The sequence below is a fragment of the Symphodus melops genome (genome assembly GCF_947650265.1).
Source record: "Symphodus melops genome assembly, chromosome: 22".
NCBI lineage: Eukaryota > Metazoa > Chordata > Actinopteri > Labriformes > Labridae > Symphodus > Symphodus melops.
The window spans coordinates 8,141,809-8,159,314 of NC_136712.1; the positions used below are offsets into that span (position 1 = coordinate 8,141,809).

The 17,506-nt window shown below is 42.5% G+C and overlaps 1 protein-coding gene across 2 annotated transcripts in view; it reads left to right on the plus strand.

Annotated features, from left to right (window-relative positions):
- Positions 1–17,506, plus strand: part of tafa5a (TAFA chemokine like family member 5a) — a 150,027-nt gene that overhangs the window by 79,877 nt on the left and 52,644 nt on the right. For both annotated transcript variants that reach the window (XM_079335009.1, XM_079335010.1), the window contains exon 2: positions 7,279–7,428. In XM_079335009.1, coding sequence (XP_079191135.1) covers positions 7,279–7,428 — 150 coding nt within the window. The remainder of the gene's footprint in view (positions 1–7,278; positions 7,429–17,506) is intronic.

Below are 17,506 nucleotides of genomic sequence, written 5' to 3' on the forward strand. Positions count from 1 at the left end.
GTGTTGGGTAAGTGGGAGGTACTTCTACCAGTAGGGGAAAAACACACAGGTTTGTACACCCAAACAGCGTACAGGTTGTGATTGGTTTATACCAAGCGGCAACTTCTGGTTTTGAAAAATTAATCCAATGCAGACGTGCAAAATCCTGCAGTTCGTCCAGTGTCTGTTTTATGACTTGCTTTAAGAACCCTGGAAGTAACATATCTAACATCTAACGTTGTCGTCATGGGCACACACTGTACGTGTGATTGACAGGTGGGTGCGATGTAACGGTTTGTCATAACGCTTGACACTTTCCGCTCGACACTCTGGACATGTGTAAGGCTCGGATTAAGGCTTAGGCCTGACCGTTCACTGTAGTCTGGTCATGTTCTGTTTGGTGGGTTAGGGTTAGGGTTAGGGTTAAACCAAACCAGACAGTGATGGATGTGTGGAGAACACACTGGATTAATGCAGAGTAGAACTGGATCTGTAGCACCTGAGGCAGGCTGAACTTATTGAGCGTGCACAGGAAGTACTTCCTCCTACTGGGCCTCATCCTTCAGGAAGAAGTCTCTGTGGAACCACAAACTTTACATCCTCAAAGATATGTGAGGGATATTTGACACTTGTTAGATGAGGCCACTCGTTGTGTCGCCTGCAAACTTCAGGAGTTAAGCAGATGGATTTCCTCAGGGTGTTGTCGTTGGTTTAGAAGGAGAAGGGCAGTTTAGAGGGCACACTTGCCTGAGGGATGCCAGTGCTGAATGTACAGTACACAATTTCTGGATGCGATGTCCCTCAGGCTTAGCTACAGTGTTTATGATCCATGAGCAAGTAGGGGCTGGTACTGTGAGCTAAGAGAGTTTGGTGTCAAAGGTGATGATGATATTGAGCTGAATTCCCTTTACAGCATCCTTGCATATATCCATGGAGAGTCAGGTCGTTGCAGGATGTAGTGTTTTCTCATGTTGACCAACACCAATCTTTCAAAAAGGACTTCATGACAATTTCAGGCCAATAAGCCGGGATTGTGACTGTTAAGGACTCAGGCGATATATTGAAGGCTGGGAACGCAGCAGAACGTTTCAGGGTGCATGGTTTGGATATTTGATTGGTGTAAATGTGGGCTTACCTAACCAACAGTAAACAACAATCAGGTTGTCAGCATGTTTGCTATTCTCCACACTCTCATTGAGATGCAGGCATCTTCGCAGTCATGCTGAGGAGTTGGCTTTGGCGCTTTTTAAAAAAATAAAATATACGTGGCTACTGATTACTGTTTTCATTTTGTTTACCTTTTAGTTTAAAGATTTCTCCCCCCCCCACTCCTGTAGCCCCTTCTTGGCTTGACAAAGCTGCATGATTGTTTTCTTTAAAGTAGAATGTGTTGTTTTTGGATAGGAGATTTTAGTCTCCACACATTTAACCTCATTCACAAAAACTGATGATGTCATACAGTCTGTGGTTAGGGTTAGGGTCAGTGTGATGCCAAACTATGAAAGCACACCAATGTGGCACCATCTGCACCATTTGTGCTCCAAGTTTGTGTTCATAGGCTATTGGTTGGATACAAAATAAGGTGTTGGCTGTAAGCCACCTGCATCTTCCCCTTAATGTATGTTAAAGGTTAACTTCATTATTTATGTTTGCCAGCGTTTCAGTTAAGGCTCTAAAGATAAAACCGTAACCTTTTTTTTAATACATACGATGTATTGCTTTAGACCTCAGGGGTTATGTTGCCAATTGCAAACATTTCCTTTGTTTAATAAACAGGAGACCTCACATCCCCTTTATATAAAGCAATATGTATAACTGCAAACATGAGAGATAATTCAGAAGTCATTCTGTTGGACTGCAAATTCAGTACATTTTACGGTAGAACGCCTTTCTGAGTTGACACGAGGAAAAAACCTTGAAAAAAAACCAAAACAAAAAAACAAACAGTTTTCTGCATAGCACAGTGTGCAATCCCAGCATGACTCCAGCACAGCAGATTTTCAACAGACAAACAGAAAAATATATAAAAGACCAGTCCTTATCCTTCCCACTCAGCCTAAAAATCACAAATCTTAAAAGCATCAAAAGTATGTTATTCAGCACACTGACACCGAGAGTCAGATTTCAAGAGACCTTGAGAAGCAAAACATGTACTGATCTAAAAAAAAGTCATGATAACCTGTTGGATAACCAAGCGCTTTAGACATGAAAGCCATGTCCCTGTTGTAGCTGTGCTGGCGGTTGGTCAAATGTATAACAGAGCAATTGTAATGCTGAGGAGCAGGCAGAGAAATGATAAAGTATAGGAGCATGTCAATAACATTACATTGTATTAAGCCTTTCGCTTTGCCACATGAATCCATCTTCTGCCACAGTCAAAGCTTTAATTTCACTCTAGGGTGACCACACATACATTTTAATCAGCCATTTGGCTGGCCAAGCTGACAACTGCTCGACAACAGGAGCTGATGGGGGTGATGATAAATCATAACACCACTGGTACGCGCTTTGGGTTTGTTTCTGCGGACACCTGCCAGTTTTATATTTTTCACCACTATTCATGCTTTTCCAGGAAACAGGATCACTGAGGCCTTTCTTCACTGTCCAATTTCTTGACAGGATGCAAGGGAGGCGACTGGACTATATCTTGCATATTGGCTTGAAAAAAAAAAAAAACATTCTTGAAAATGTCATACATTTTTAACTGTTGACCAAAATGCAGAAGTAATTTACTTTTGTTTTTCGAAAGAGCCTTTTCAGAGATTTGAGTCGTTTCATGGTATTTAACCGTTGATCCCTCCAGGCCAACATCAAGGAGTACTTCAAGGGTGGGGATTGGTTCAGTGTGTTTTATTTGCTTTTGTTTGTCTAGCTTTGTTTTATTCAAGATTGGCAATATACTGTACATGCTACCCTTGGTTCCTGGCTCTGGAGGCTCAGCCACGAGGATGCTTGGAGCCATTTGTTTTAGAATGGAAGTAATGAGTCGATTTGTGCTTTACTTGCGGACTGAGACTGCAGCGTGTCCTCAAATTCTCTCAAAGAATATTTGAGAAGACTGCACAACTCCAAGAATGCTGGGAGCCGGAAACAACTTTAAAAAGGAATTGTCTAAGGATACTTATCTTGAATACTTAAAGTTCACACCACAAAAAAAAAAAGAAAAAAAATCTTAATTTTCTGGTCCATTGGTCACCATTTTTTTTAAAAACCTGAGAAATCCAATTTATTGAAGAGATAACTGAGGAGAGAACTATTTCGAACCAGATAAAAGAAAGGCTGCAGGGATGATAGTGTTGTCTTTCCACCAGGCTCAACTTGTCAGGAAGGGAAGGCCAGGGGTGTCTCAAAGTTACCCCAGAAAGATAAGCACAAAAATTGCAAGCAATAGATTGGATAGGGGGAAAAAAACTGTTTAGAGCCACAACTAGCTTACTAAGCTAAATAATGAAACAGAAAGCAAAGGCTGCCAGAGAGCCCTTTTGTTGACACAAAAGTCTGGAGTTGCAACAAAACTATCAAGCTCCCCAAGTTAATACTCGGGGAGACTGGCAAAGGAAAACTCATACACACAAAGCTGGTGTTTAAATGGACATAGAGACAAACTCCTGCAAACACAGGGAGAAGCTCTCGCTACCTCTGAGGGTGAGATAATGAGTCAGCACCGAGCAGTGGACACTCAGGGTTTATAAAAGCTCCCCACACCTGGGCGGAATCAAAGCCAATCTGTGACACACACACACATCTGACTGCAGTGAGTTAATTCTCTCAACACTATCTCAGAACCCAAAGAGCCATTTCCCCTTTTCACAAAACGATCATTGGCTAATATTTAGCTTTCCAACATGCTAAAGTGTTGACTTTAACAAACAAAAAAGTTATGGTGCTCTCAATGTGTTCATATTATCAATGATTCGGGTTAAATTGCTTTAACTGTTCATTTTTGTCGAATCAAAAATCCAGAATCATCCAGTCAATCAAAAGATACACCATACTGTGGGTCATTTATGCAGTCTTTCAATACATTAACAAACGTTCTGTAAAGCTCTGTGTAGCATGCTAGCTCGAGAGGATGTTACACTTTCAACAACTCTCTGACATTTGAAACTTTAGTGATGAACCAAAGATAGTCAGATAATTATTTGTTTGAGGCATGGTTGACCTTACCTTCTTAAAAATAAACATCATAATGGAGATTTGCCAGTACTGTCCTCCACACTTACAGTATATTACCAGCTCAAGCTTTGACACATTTCAATGAGACCGAGCACAATTATTTTATTCTCGTGCTGTTTTTTTTTTTTTCAAACAGCCAAACATATAGAGGGCAATATACATAACAATGCAAGGCAACAACATGGGAATTAAATTAAGTCAGTTTCATGTCAGCCACAGCTGTGACAGCAAAACCAAGGCCCCTGTTTGATGAAATGCAGGCAATTAATGAGCTCCATCGACTCAAGGAGGAACAACAGAGAATCGCGACGTCAAATCAGCCGAAGTCTTTGAGCTGGTTGACTTCACACATGGTACCTCGGCGCCACAGCGATTACATAAGACATCGAAACAGTCTTTTCAGCTTCTCGCAGTGGAAGAGTTCCAAAACAGACGGAACTGACAATAAGAGAGGAAGCAGGGAGAAGGCAGCAGTGAGATGCTCTGCGGAGATGGTGGGTGGGAAAGGATGCGAGGAGCATGCCGCGTGCACAAAACACACACACACACATACATACACAGGAGCTTTACATGACAAGTCATTATCTGACATCATCCAGACAGAAGGCAGAAGAGTTGAAAGAGAGAGAAGGGGGTTTGTGAAAATGCGTAAAAGGAGTGAGGAATGTAAAGGTAGAAAGAAGGACAGAGGAGGAGCGCAGCAGGAAAAGGGCCGGTGAAGATGGAGGGGGGGATTTTATCTTGATCTCCTCAGAGACATAACAGGATGGATTTTGTTGGCATGCATTTTTGAGCAAAGCCTCTCACAGCACCCGTCTTTTCAGAAGAGTTGTATTTATAGATGTATATCTATTTACCGCTAACATATGGGTCTACTGGCTGTAGAACGACTCAAGAGGTGTATGAATATATGGGAAGCGGTAAACTGACTTGAGCTTGTCCCACCTCGCCATTCACACACTAGGACACAACTAATCCCGCTAATACACATTCATACGTGGTTATAGAAAGAGCAGGAGCTACTTGGGGATAAGTGTCTTGCCCAAGGACACATCTGACATGTGGCAGGAGCTGGGGATCAAACCTCTGACCGTCAATATTTTATGATCATTTTCGAAAGACGTAGAGAAAGTTTTGATGACAACTTTTGAGTAGCATGGTCATCTTAAGCTTGAAAAGGTTTCGGTAATCAACTAACTGCAGGCCAAAAAAACCACACAAAAAAACGCAGCTGACATTTTTCTTTATAACATTCTGCGAGTGACGGCCATGAAGCACGTGTCAAGGGCGTGGAAACAACAAGGTCCACTGAGACTTTGATTATGGTTGTTCAGAAAGAACAAACCCTACACAACAAATAGATGCATTTATTTTAAGAGGTGACTTACAGGAAAAATACACATTTATTTTGTGTACTCTGTGATTCGTGTCTGATTTCACTTCTTCCCATTGTCTTTTTTTTTTTTCTCTTTGATTGCCTGTAAGTTTCACCTGTGTCTTTTTGTCCCTCACCCTGCTTGATTAGCCCGTGTTTTCTGTGGTCCTTCCCTCTTGTTGCCAGTTCTTTGTCTTTCCTCTCGCTGTTTTTCCCTACGTGGCTTTCCGTGTGTTTTCTTAGAGACTTTCAGTTGGACTTTTTTTTTTTTTTTATGTGCAGCAAGATGTCTGTTTTTTCTGTAATAAATGGCCATTTCTTGGTCTGCAATTGAGTCCTCCTGTCCAAAGTTCCATTTGTGATAAATTGTAACTAGAACTATATTTGAAATGACAGTCTCAACGGTGTGTTTTGCGTTTGTTTTTTTTTTTCATGTACAAAAGGAGGAATTTTTTTAAAGCTTTTTTTTTTTTTTTAAGTGAGCAGGAAAACCTCTGTACCCGCCTAAAATACCTGCCTATGTGTGGACTTCTATAGAGGTAAATATAGAAAAGAGACGTTACTGGACTTATCTAATTTTGCTAAATAGCCTTCCAACACATTCTTGGAAGTCAAAGTAATTTTGTCTGCGCTCCTTTTAAATGGCTACATGTACATTGGCAGACATTTCCCCCGTCTGTAGCCAGGCCCACCACAGGTAACCAGTGTGTGGATGAATCTTGATAGATCCCCCATTACCCCGGGTGTGACCCCTCGCTGCTCAGTTCATTAAGCCGGCCACCCAAGTGCTCGGGACTCAAGTCCAGATTTAATCACAACTTCCATCCTCTTGCCAATCACAATTAGATCCTGATAAGCCTCTCCAGGATGGCACCCGAGGGCCTCCACACACAGACAAAGGTTAATTTGCGAGCAGCAAGGGCCTGGCTACAAGGTTAAAGGTCACCTTATTGAATACATGGAGAAAGTGTGTGTGTGTGTGTGTGAGATGACGGTGGGGGTGCGGGGCTTGGCAGCAATTACAAAGTTCATCAGTATTCATGCATTTCCTTCCTTGCTAATGGCTACATTACCTTCAGAGAGGTGTGCTGAAAGGATTTGGACCTTAATAGGAAATAGCGTGTGGTTTGTCTTTAGATAGCTGAATTGTCAAAGTTATTTCCTGACCGTTGTCTTTAAAGTCTTTTCACACATGTCGCTACATTTGTGAGCCGCTAAGGACCCCTTCTGTTCCCGTTAGCTTCTAAGCTATTTCTGTAAGACTGTTCAGGCTTCAGATTCATCTTGGAATGGGCAGGGTTTGTTGGTTGTTAAAGAAACGGATTAACATAGCGTTATTCAGAAAGTAGTCATTTGAAGGGAACCTGGAAACTAAAGACAATTGTGTGATTTCCCGTGCATGCCACTCGTCACCACAATAGCAGCGGAGAGAAAAGTTTATATCCAGCTTTCTATTCTATGAATGAACATGAGAACAAATGTTCTCGCGGTTAATGTGAGCCATTCCTTTGATGAATACATAATAGAGTATGCACCTGCGTCAGTGGTTCAAGTGAAGAATACTAACTTGAATTTGTTAGGTAGCGCTTGCCCTGCCAATTGAACTACAAAGGATTATGAATAATAACACAGCGTCAACCACCGTTCATGCGACAGAAATGTAACAGAAGTGGCAGACTTGTTTATTTTGCCCTGATTATGATTTCATCTTCCTGACATAGCTTTCTGTGGTGCAATGTCATTTCCAGGCCAACTGGCAGCGGGGACATGTGAGATTGTGACGCTGGACAGGGACAGCAGCCAACCACGGCGGACCATCGCCAGGCAGACGGCCCGCTGCGCCTGTAAGAAGGGCCAGATCGCTGGAACTACAAGAGCCAGACCTGCCTGTGTGGACGGTAAGAGGGGAAGGGCAGGGGAGATCCCGGCTTTGCTTTCTTTCTCTAAGTAGCCACTCAAACATGTGCACCCCCCCCCCCCCCCCAAAGGGATGTCTGACTTTTACATTGAATTCTATTTGTGGTGAAGCGCATGAAGAAAATTACGTGTAAAAAATCTGTCATATCGGAGCGTTGAATCATGTCATCCGTCATGGAGCAGCAGGGGTTTGGAGGTTTTAAAGTAGGGGCTTAAGTTGGATAACCCTACAATGTGGAGCAAAGTGGATCACAGGCTGTCTATTTGATGTAAGTAGAGCCTGCAACAAATCAATTTATAGTTGAATCATCTTAAAAAGTGGCTTCGGGGTCGTTTGTAAATCCCCTACCAACAGAATGGCTTATATGTTATGGAAAAGTGACACCATTTTTTGAATAATAGATTTTATTGCACTGTTGGAGTTCTGGATCGTCACTATAACGCCTAAAACCAATCAGTCTTTTATTTAAGTTGGCTGGTTGACAGAAACCTTCATTGCAATCATTATTATTATTATTTTTGTATTTATTTTGGGACTGTTTTGCCCTTATTAAATAGATAGGTCAGTGGATATAGATGGAAATCAGGGAGACACACTGGGGATTGACATGTGGGAAAGGAGCCACAGGCTGGATTCAAACCCAAGACCACCCGCGATGAGGACTATTAGCCTCCATACATGGGGACATGCTCGCTAACCACAAAACTATTTTTACAATTATTATTATTTTTTTATACTTGTTCTGGGGCACCAGTTTAGCTCACTTGATAGAGTTTGTACCCCCCAGGTGCAGAGCCAAAGCCCCCTTGTTGCTAGTCCCAATCTGGACTCTGTTTCCTGTCTGTCATCCCTCTCTCTTTTTCCTGTTGTCTTATATACTGTATATTTCTGATCTAATTGAGGCAGAAAGGCCCCCAACCCTTTGGAAAGGTGCAGTGTCTCACCTTTAAAGATCTCATTTCACAGGCAGCTCAGTTGACTAGTCAAAAGTAACATCCACCTTATGACATCCAACATTTGACTTACTGATCATCATCGCTGTTTTTTATTTTTATTTTTCAACAATTTTCTTTTTTCCCTTGGTTAAGTTAATGTTAAGTTAGAGGTTTCTTACTTTATTTTGAAATACAAGCAGGAAAATACCCTGGGTTTTTCAACAACTCAAAATAAAAGCCTGACAATTTGGATTTTTTAATGCAAAAAAAAAAAAATTCAAACACATTATTAAAAATGCGATTAGTCGTGATTAACTATTAGATTTAGCTTGACTGCCCTGAAAACAAGTCATGATTATCAATTTATTGAAGTCGTTTATAGATCTAATAGGAAATTTAGTGAAGCCTTTTGATTGAATTTAACAGGGAATTATTTTGAATTTTGTGTAACTGTTAAAAAAAACAAAAACTGTATAATTAATAGCCACCGTTATTAACAGCCGTGGGTCTAAAAATATCTCAGCTTTTCATCATCTTAAAAAAAAAAACAATTTCAGCTTTGTAAAGAGTATTTTCTCATTTTAGGAAGTGAACAAGCATAATATTTTTCAAACCCTGAAAGGATCACGTCAACATTTCAAACCAAACTTTGAAAAGAACGTAACATGATGGTGTAGTAGTTTTACACTGGAGGTGAAGAATCTCTTAGCTTCCTGTCATACCTCTAATAGGGAAGAACCATGTGCCATTCCTTTACTCACTATTCTGCCTCTGTGACAGCTCAATGAACTTCAAGGAAGTCCTCAGCTGGGGTTGAATGATGGTGCGACTGTGGCTTTTCCAACATCAATGATATCTTTATTGCCATGCTTTGCCTCTTTGGGTGCCTGTCACTGAGTCTCTCTCTTTCACATGATGTGGCCTCTATAGTCTGGCTAAGGAGAGAGAGTGATGTGCAAAGGTGACGCCAGACAGAACAGCTCTGTTTGTTAGGAACTACCTGAGGTGAGCTGTACCTATGGTCGTCTTGTTTTGCCTGTGATTCCACTGTGGCTTCACAGTTGCGTCTCCGATTGGAGGAGCTGCCGTTCCTCACTGAACTGTTTGACTGGTTTTATACCTGCTGATCACGCGAGGAGAAGGCTTTTCCGCTCGTGCGTACAGAGGCTCTCTTCTGTTTGTTTGGCAGGCGTAGGTGAACTTGACATTGGAGATTTGACCTTTCTCCAAATTCAATTTCTTCCCTCTTTTCCGCCAGGCTGCTCCACGCCGAGATGTGTGCGCCTCATCTTGACCGTGGAGTCAGTTTGCTGTTTTTTTGTAAACCGGAGGAATAAGCTGCACGGATGTTGCATAAATCCACAGTATTCAGATAATATCAGGAGGTGTTGTCACAATGTGGGCTCGGTGGAGCACTATGGCATTTTGTGTGGGCAAGATGCTCTTTTCCTGAAGAGAGCTTAGGCTTATCAGTCGACTTTTCAGAGACCTGCGCAGGAGGGCGGCAGTTTTTTCGAGGTTCCGAGTATTACTAAAACCTCTAAATAATTCCTATAAAGAGGCCAAGATAAAAAAGTAAGAGCACTCCTGTATACAAATGGTAAAAATGTACAGAGAGAGAGAGAGGGAAAAAAACTAACAAAGAATAATAATGTAAATCGCCTAAGGTGTTGTTCTGAACTTAGGGCAAGGCAGGGGCGATTTCTTTACTGCTCAGGCAGAAAACTAATTCTAAGTGCTCAACATACTGTATTTAAAGCATGGAAATCTCAGAGGTGATGCAGCACACGTGGGCAGTAATGCATGTATTGTTAACTTAGTAAAATGACTGAAAAAGATAAACAAAGGAAAGAGTCAGAGCAGGCTCATTCAGTGGAAAGTAAGGAAGCGGGGGGGGGGGGGGGGGGGCGTTAATCAGACTGAAAGCGAAATTTTAAATTGGTTTGGAACTATGGTATCCCTCATGTTCAAAATAAAGAAAACCTGCCAAAAACAAACAAAAACATGTCCTTGAACAAATTTGAAACATGACCCCAATTAGTTGCAATTTTTAATCAAATGAAATTGGCCTATCTCGTACTATAACCAGACACCCCTTCAGCCCCCTCTTGCTTTTTGTCATCTTTTCCAGTCTCAGTTTTGGATCGTGGCGTATGAATGCACCACTCTTCAGTTTAGATTTGGCCAAAAGCTGTGGTGTAATACGACAAACGCTCCCTGGGATTCTCTGCAGCAGGAGCAAGCTCCCACTTTCCTTCCCATCGGTGCACATTTACGACAGCGGCAGCAGTACTTAAGCCTGGCAAGGGGCAGCTCTGTGCTTGCAATCCAAACAGGCCGAGCGGCCATTGTGCTAACTGCTATTTTCCCTCGGTGGCTGGTTGCAGCAGCTATCCTCACGGGCTGTTATCCTCACTGCCTGGTTGCAGTGTGGAGCACGGAGGAGGAGGAGGCATCACAAGTGAGTTTGGTAAGTGTGAGTCTGCAGGGTAACGGGGTTACTGTTTTTTTTTTCCCCCCACTGTTCAAATACAGTCTGTTGAGTGAAGGACTCATGGTTGGGCCAATGAGCAGAGCTGCTCTCAGAAAGTTAGTGCTTTGCACCCAACTGGACATGAAACTGTGAGTATGAATTGTGTGGTGGAATAAAAAGTACTTTACTTTGGCTAATCTTTCAGGTTACGTACGCTCTACCTGACTGTCCCCTTCAGAATATTTATTACGTAAGATAAGATATTACTTTATTGATCCCCAGAAGGGAGCTGCTCATCTGCCACAACTCGTCATGAAGGAGTCATCCAGGATGGATGTGATTTAGTCCTTCATCCTCCTTTGATGGGTTAATTGGTGCTCACGCTCACAACGCTTTAATTTGAAATGAGAAAAAAAAAACACACCGTACTGACTCTTTTTTTCCCCCCCGCAGCAACTCAGTCCAGCACTCTTTTTGAAACAAGCCGTCTCTGCAAGGCCACCATCCCTAAAAGCCCTCCCTTCTTCTGATTGGTTAACTTTTCTAAATGCTGCCGAAGGGGGGGGGGGGGGGTGCATCCCCGCAGCACTTGAAACTCTGAAAAAGTATTCCTGAGCAGAGCCGTCGCAAAACTTCCTAGACAAACCGAGTGGGTGGAAGGCACACTACTGAGTGGGCTGCTGTGCCTGCGAGCAGATGACTGTAGAATGAAAACTGTGACCAGCTGACCTCGGATAATCAGGAAGTAGAAGAAGGAAAAAAAAAAGTGTTGGTAACTTGGTAGTCAGAGTTCTTGAAGCCTGCAGCGATTCATTTAACATTTAGTGTATTTGAAACTTTGTTTAAGAGGAGCATCCAGCGTTGATCCTTTGCAGAAGACAATAAAGGAAGCGTCATGATTTTCAGATTAATGCACACACTCCTCATTCATACACACAAAGGCTCTGTTGTTTGTGCATGTGTCAGATTGCAATTTACCATTTCACCCATATAAGGTAACATTGCTTCCGGCACTCATCCTTCCAAACGCGCCTTTATTACTTTAAATCCAACAGCTTTATATTATTTGCCATGCAAATCTGCGGTGCACAATCGCGTTTGTTTATTCAGAGTTAAGGCTCTGCTCACGTTGGGGGATTGAAAGACAGCTAGAGGAAAAGAGAGCGAGCGAGCGGGCGAGAGAGAGAGAAAGCTGACATGAAAGACCTCAAACACCACAAATGGGATTTCAATCAGTTTTAATCTACTCGAGTCCTTGAGGTCTGCTCTCTGTTGTAATGTGCCTGTGCCTTGGCTGACACGATCTGTGTCCTTCATGCTTCAGACTCCCGTGTCCCATCCATGCAGGATAAGCCACGGCTCCATCAGCGGTCTCACACGGCTTTCCGGGACAGTGTGCGGTAATGAAAACGGAGAAAGTGCGGCGGTGCATTTGATCCTGGAGAGTCGACTCTTTGTAGTCGTGCATTTCCTCGTCTTCCAGTCGCTCCGCGTGTTTATTTTTTGCTTTGAGGAGGTGAAAAACGGGAGATAAGCCGTCAACATCAGAAGCTTTCCGCTGCTGTGCTGTTTGACGCGCCGGTCCAAAAAACAAAACCTTCAGGAATCACGTCTCCACGTCTGCATTAAAACGCTGTCTCCGACCTCAGCTCTTTCTACATTTCTCTTTTTCTCTCTCTACTACTGTATGTCTTCTCCGACTTTAGCCGTTTAAAGGCCTTTATTGCAGCCTGGTGTTGCATAAGTACACCCTCTCCCATCTGCAATTTCATGCTCTTGAGCCTTTTTACCTCTGTGCTTGATGACTTTTAAGAGAGCAGATATCGATTCTTATTAGGAGGGCAAGAGACCGAGAGAGAGACTATTAGAGAGAAAACCAAGAGCTACGTACTCGAAGCCGGGTTGCTATGGGAGAAGTGACAGAGCTGCAGAAAAAGGGACGACTCCAGAGACCTCGAGGAGCTTGTCGAGGGTCACTGGTTGTGGCGATGATAGCTCAGCAGGGGAGGCCCAAGCCCGAGGTGAATGTGTTTGTGTTTGGTCCCCTTTTGCTGAGACCCTGACATTGATGAAAGCCTCAGAGGTGACCATATACGAGAGGCTTAGCTCTGCAGATAACAAAGAGAGGGGGGCGAGGGGGGGGGGGGGGGGAGCAGCGATTTTGTGCACAAGATGAAAAAGAATGACATTTGTGAGAAAACGAGCACACTTACGGAAGTGTTGTATCTATCCGACTTGATTTATAGTATCGGCAGTTGAAAATGATAAATAAGGCTGATTAGACTGATTGTATTCCCGTCAGAGAGAACTGATGATGAAGAATTATTATTGGTTTTGTTGTTAAGATTTTTATTTTTGGCCTTTATTAGATAGAGATAGGACAGGGGACAGAGTCGGAAATCAGAGAGAGAGAGGCCAACGACATGCGGGAAAGAGGCCACAGCCCGGAGTCGAACCCAGGCCGCCCGTGTTGAGGACTATAGCTTCCATGCATGGGTACGTGCGCACTGACCACTGCGCCAACAGCGCCCCCGATGGTGAAGAATTGTAACTCCTTGCATCGAACTGAGAAACGGTGGAAAAGGACCTCCAAGGCGTGTCACCAATTCAGGTTCCGCAAACAATTAAACAACAGACACTAATTGGTGCTGCTTGACAGAAGTCCAATTTTACAATCTTCAGAATACAGCGACCCATTTCCCAGGGTCTCTGGCTTGATGTCGAATTAAAATGTATATTGATTAATATGCCCTGCTTAACTGTAGTGCAGTGTGAGCTTGCAGAAAAAAAGCGAGCATGCAGCTCGATGCTCTTAGCTTCTAAGGAGTCCTTCAGCTGAAATGCCACTCTGTCCAGCCGACTGACCCTCTGGCCACCCCAGGGTTCCTGTGAGCTACTTTCATGTAGTCTTTTCCAGTTGATAATCTGTGTCATTTCAGCTCCCTCACAGCTCCTCTTCCAATTTGACATTTTCTAGCAACTTCTTAAAATGACCTAGAGGTATAATTACATTTCCTGCTGGCATGAAATCACAAAATAATTGTATTCTACAATGTCTCATTCAACTTGTTGGTCGTTCGTCGCTCACATTGTTTGCGCGCTTGTCTCTAACTTTGTCTGTCACAGCTTGGCGCTGAGCGGGTCGATCGCGGCTTATTTTTTTAAGCCATTTGGCTGAAAGTGGATGCACACAAGAACTCTGAAAAAGACAGTTGGTATCAACCAACTATCTATCTATCTATCTATCCATCCATCCATCTCGTATTTGCTGTGTATTTTTTTTAAATTTAAAAAAAAAAAGATTTAATCTAATTACATTCAGTAAAGTCTTTTTTATCTACAATAAAAATAGCATGAAGAATTTGAGAATCCTTTCTGTGAGCACATGCAGGATTCTGGAATTGTGTTTCTATAGGTACCTTGGGTGTACTTTATTAAGATTTTGATTGCAGGATTTACTTGGAGTGTTTTCTGAATGTGATGTTGCTTTTACCCTCCCTCACTGCCGAGGCACAACGTGTGTTGTCACATCTAAAAAGCTGCAATGAAAGCTAAAAAAAAAAAAAAAAGACTCCCATCCTGCGACAGACACATCCCTGGGTAGCTGGCATGTGAGGAATAGTTTCAGTGAATCAGGAAGTGATAGAGACAACAGTATGCGTCAGTCTCAGTCTCTGGGCTATTAGACAGTATCCGAGCTCCAATCATACTGCATCAGCCCGCTGGTTTGATTTGATCCAAGGAGGAAGGGAGGAGGGGGCCACGGTCTGTTGGGGAAACATGTCATGTCTGCTCTGACAGCCAGTTAGCAAGCTAGCCGCTACCGCTGCGTCGTCCAGAGGGACCCCGACTGGAAAATATGGTCCGGTGGTGAATCTGTAATGTCACGCCTTCTCTCTATTTAGTCGTTCTCCTGCCCCCTTTCTCTCATTCTGTTTCCCATACACACTCACATTTAGAAGACTGATGACCACAGGCTGCGGCCTTGTCAGAGGGACGGTAGGGTTAGAGGGCAGGCAGATGGGAACCGCAGCCTGAGGCGGGTTGCTTCTCCTTGGGTGTGCTGGTTTAGAGGCTATAGCCTCTAAACTGGGGCGGGACACAAAAAAAACATAGTGCTTTTTATACACTGATCACGCCCAGGATGCACAAGGCACCCTGTCTGTATCTTTTGAATCCCATTTTTCTTATTTGCTCTGTCTATTTTTTAATATTTCAAAGCTATCAAATTTAGATTTCTTTGTTTTTTTACATAATCAGAAGACATTTCTTCCAAATAGGTTAATGTACTGTACTTTAATTTTGCCTCAGTCCAGTGTCAAATGAGCCAGTTTGCTGTTATGAGATGTGAATGAGAATATTTTTTGGGGGGTGTCGAGGGAAACATATTTGCCAAAAGTAACTGCCGCTTTTTGTTTAATACAAGCAGGAAAACAAAAAAAGAAAACGACTACAAAAATATGGCGGACTTGACAAAATAACAAAACCATTCGACATTGCTGCAACTGACTGGTTTTCGGGTTATACTGCAGGTGACTCGAAACCAAGCTGCAGCAAGCTCTGTGTGCTCCGCTGACGGGACACTGTGACACTAAACCTGATGGTATCGTTTAAAAAAGAAAACAGAACTTCTTGAGGCAAGAAATCTATTTTATATTCCCTTTGTGAATTAGGTCAGCGAATAAAGTGTTCGAGTGAGATGAAGACAGGGTGGCAGGGCTTCCAGGCAGAGGTATTTAAAGATTACATTTTCACTGCTTGGTTTTCTTATTCGAGAACTTTGGGAACTCCAAGTTCTGCTGTGATGTTGCATCATTTAAAAGTCTTAATTTGTTTCACTTTAATTACAGTCAGCTACATTTGAGTGAAAGGTTTTTGCTCAATTAAAGTGGTTAGGATTCCATTAATACGATGACAAAGAGGGACTTTTAAAAAAGGGTTTCAAACAAAAATGCTTTCAGTTCATTTAACTGAAACACTTTTTTAGTAGCTATAGTTTTCCTGCAACAAGCTTTGACCTGGAAGCAAGCACAACCGCCTGTGTTGGTAAAAGCCAATGTTATCCTTCGTTAGGCGCGAAGCTGACTTAATTGACAGGTGGGCACGATGTAGCTGTTGTCAAGAGGCTTAAAACCTGCGTCCACTCAGCTACGGCTGTCATTTGGTTGACTGAAAAGTTAGACTGAGACAGGATTTCCAGCATGGCGGCTGCTGCCGATGAGCCTCCGTAAACCGCGCCCCCCCATGCTGTAACAGATGGTTGACATCACTCAGGCTTAGAGCATTAATAGTTACAGTCTATGCCTGGAAGTCAAAACACATACATGTGTAGCATAGCAGAAGTTGTCGTCTTGCCTTGGGATATAATCGTAAGCCTGATGCATAGTGATGCACTCAATTTGTGCCAAGATTAAATCAAAGATCATGTTTAAAACGTACAGAGCTGTAGAGTTGTCCATGTTTTCATCGTTTCACTCACAATCAGTCTGCTGCTTGCTAACTTGTTGCAAAGGTCAACCGGAAGAAGGTCCAACAGTAACTAGCTAAAAGTTGTTGTTTCGCCATGCACCTTCGAAAGCTCAGTAAGCCTAATCGAGCTCTATCTGTAGCTCTACTGGAAACTGACTGACTGTTAACAATGCTGCGTGGTCGGTGCCAGACAAAGTGATAAATGGCACGTTGTCACAACAGCCTGTGTTTACATTTCCCACAGCAAAGATTCACAGTCAGTGATATGTTTGACTCTTAAAAGATAAATGGGTGAGAATTATCAGCATAAAGCAGTCATTAGAAGAAGTAGGGAAAAAAAAAGAAAAGAAAATGTCAGCAAATCGTTAAGGTGTTGTTCACGGGTCGCAGGAATCATTACAAACTGAAGTTGCTGAAAGGCGCTTTGAAGACGACGGTGTTCCTAGACTTGGAACACAAAATCACGAGTGGTAGTTTTAGTAAAAGCAACATTTTCTTCTTTTTGCTGTTTTCAGATTTCGTCTTGCACAACTTGCTCAAACTGTCAACCAACAGCTTTACATAGAGAACAAATTCTAAAGTCCCAAAAGATTATCTGTATGGGTTTGTTTCTTTTTGCTTATCTTTTTCTATTTCAGGCCTTCGGAATTTTTTTGGGAAACAGGGTTGCACAGCTCTCCCCTCCTGAGTGACTTGTATTAAAAAAAAAAAAAAGTCTTCTTTGTTAGTTTACACAGAAACACTGAGGCAGCCTCTGTTTTTGCATTATGACAAGGAGAAATATAATACAAAGAATGCTTGTGTTTTCCCCCCGTAGGGCAAAGAAGCTGACGAGCAACGCACATTAGCATAAAAATAATGCAAAGTGTCGCACTCTGGTTTTTATTCTGTGTTACAGGAAGTTTTCCATCCATTAACCTTGCATTACGCCGCTGTGTTGCCTCCTCCCCCGCTGCATTACTCAATAAGGAAAATCAATTTTCACGCTTCTTTAAAAAAAAGAAAAGGACCTGCTTTTGTAAATTCCTCATTAAAGGATGAGTTCGAGTCACACAACCCTTTTGTATTTTTTTTATGACTAGAGACATGTCTATAAACAAATACTCCACAATCCCAAACCCACTGAGGTCACATTTATTTCAAAATGTGCCTCGTACAAAGACGAACACTGAGGGAATGAC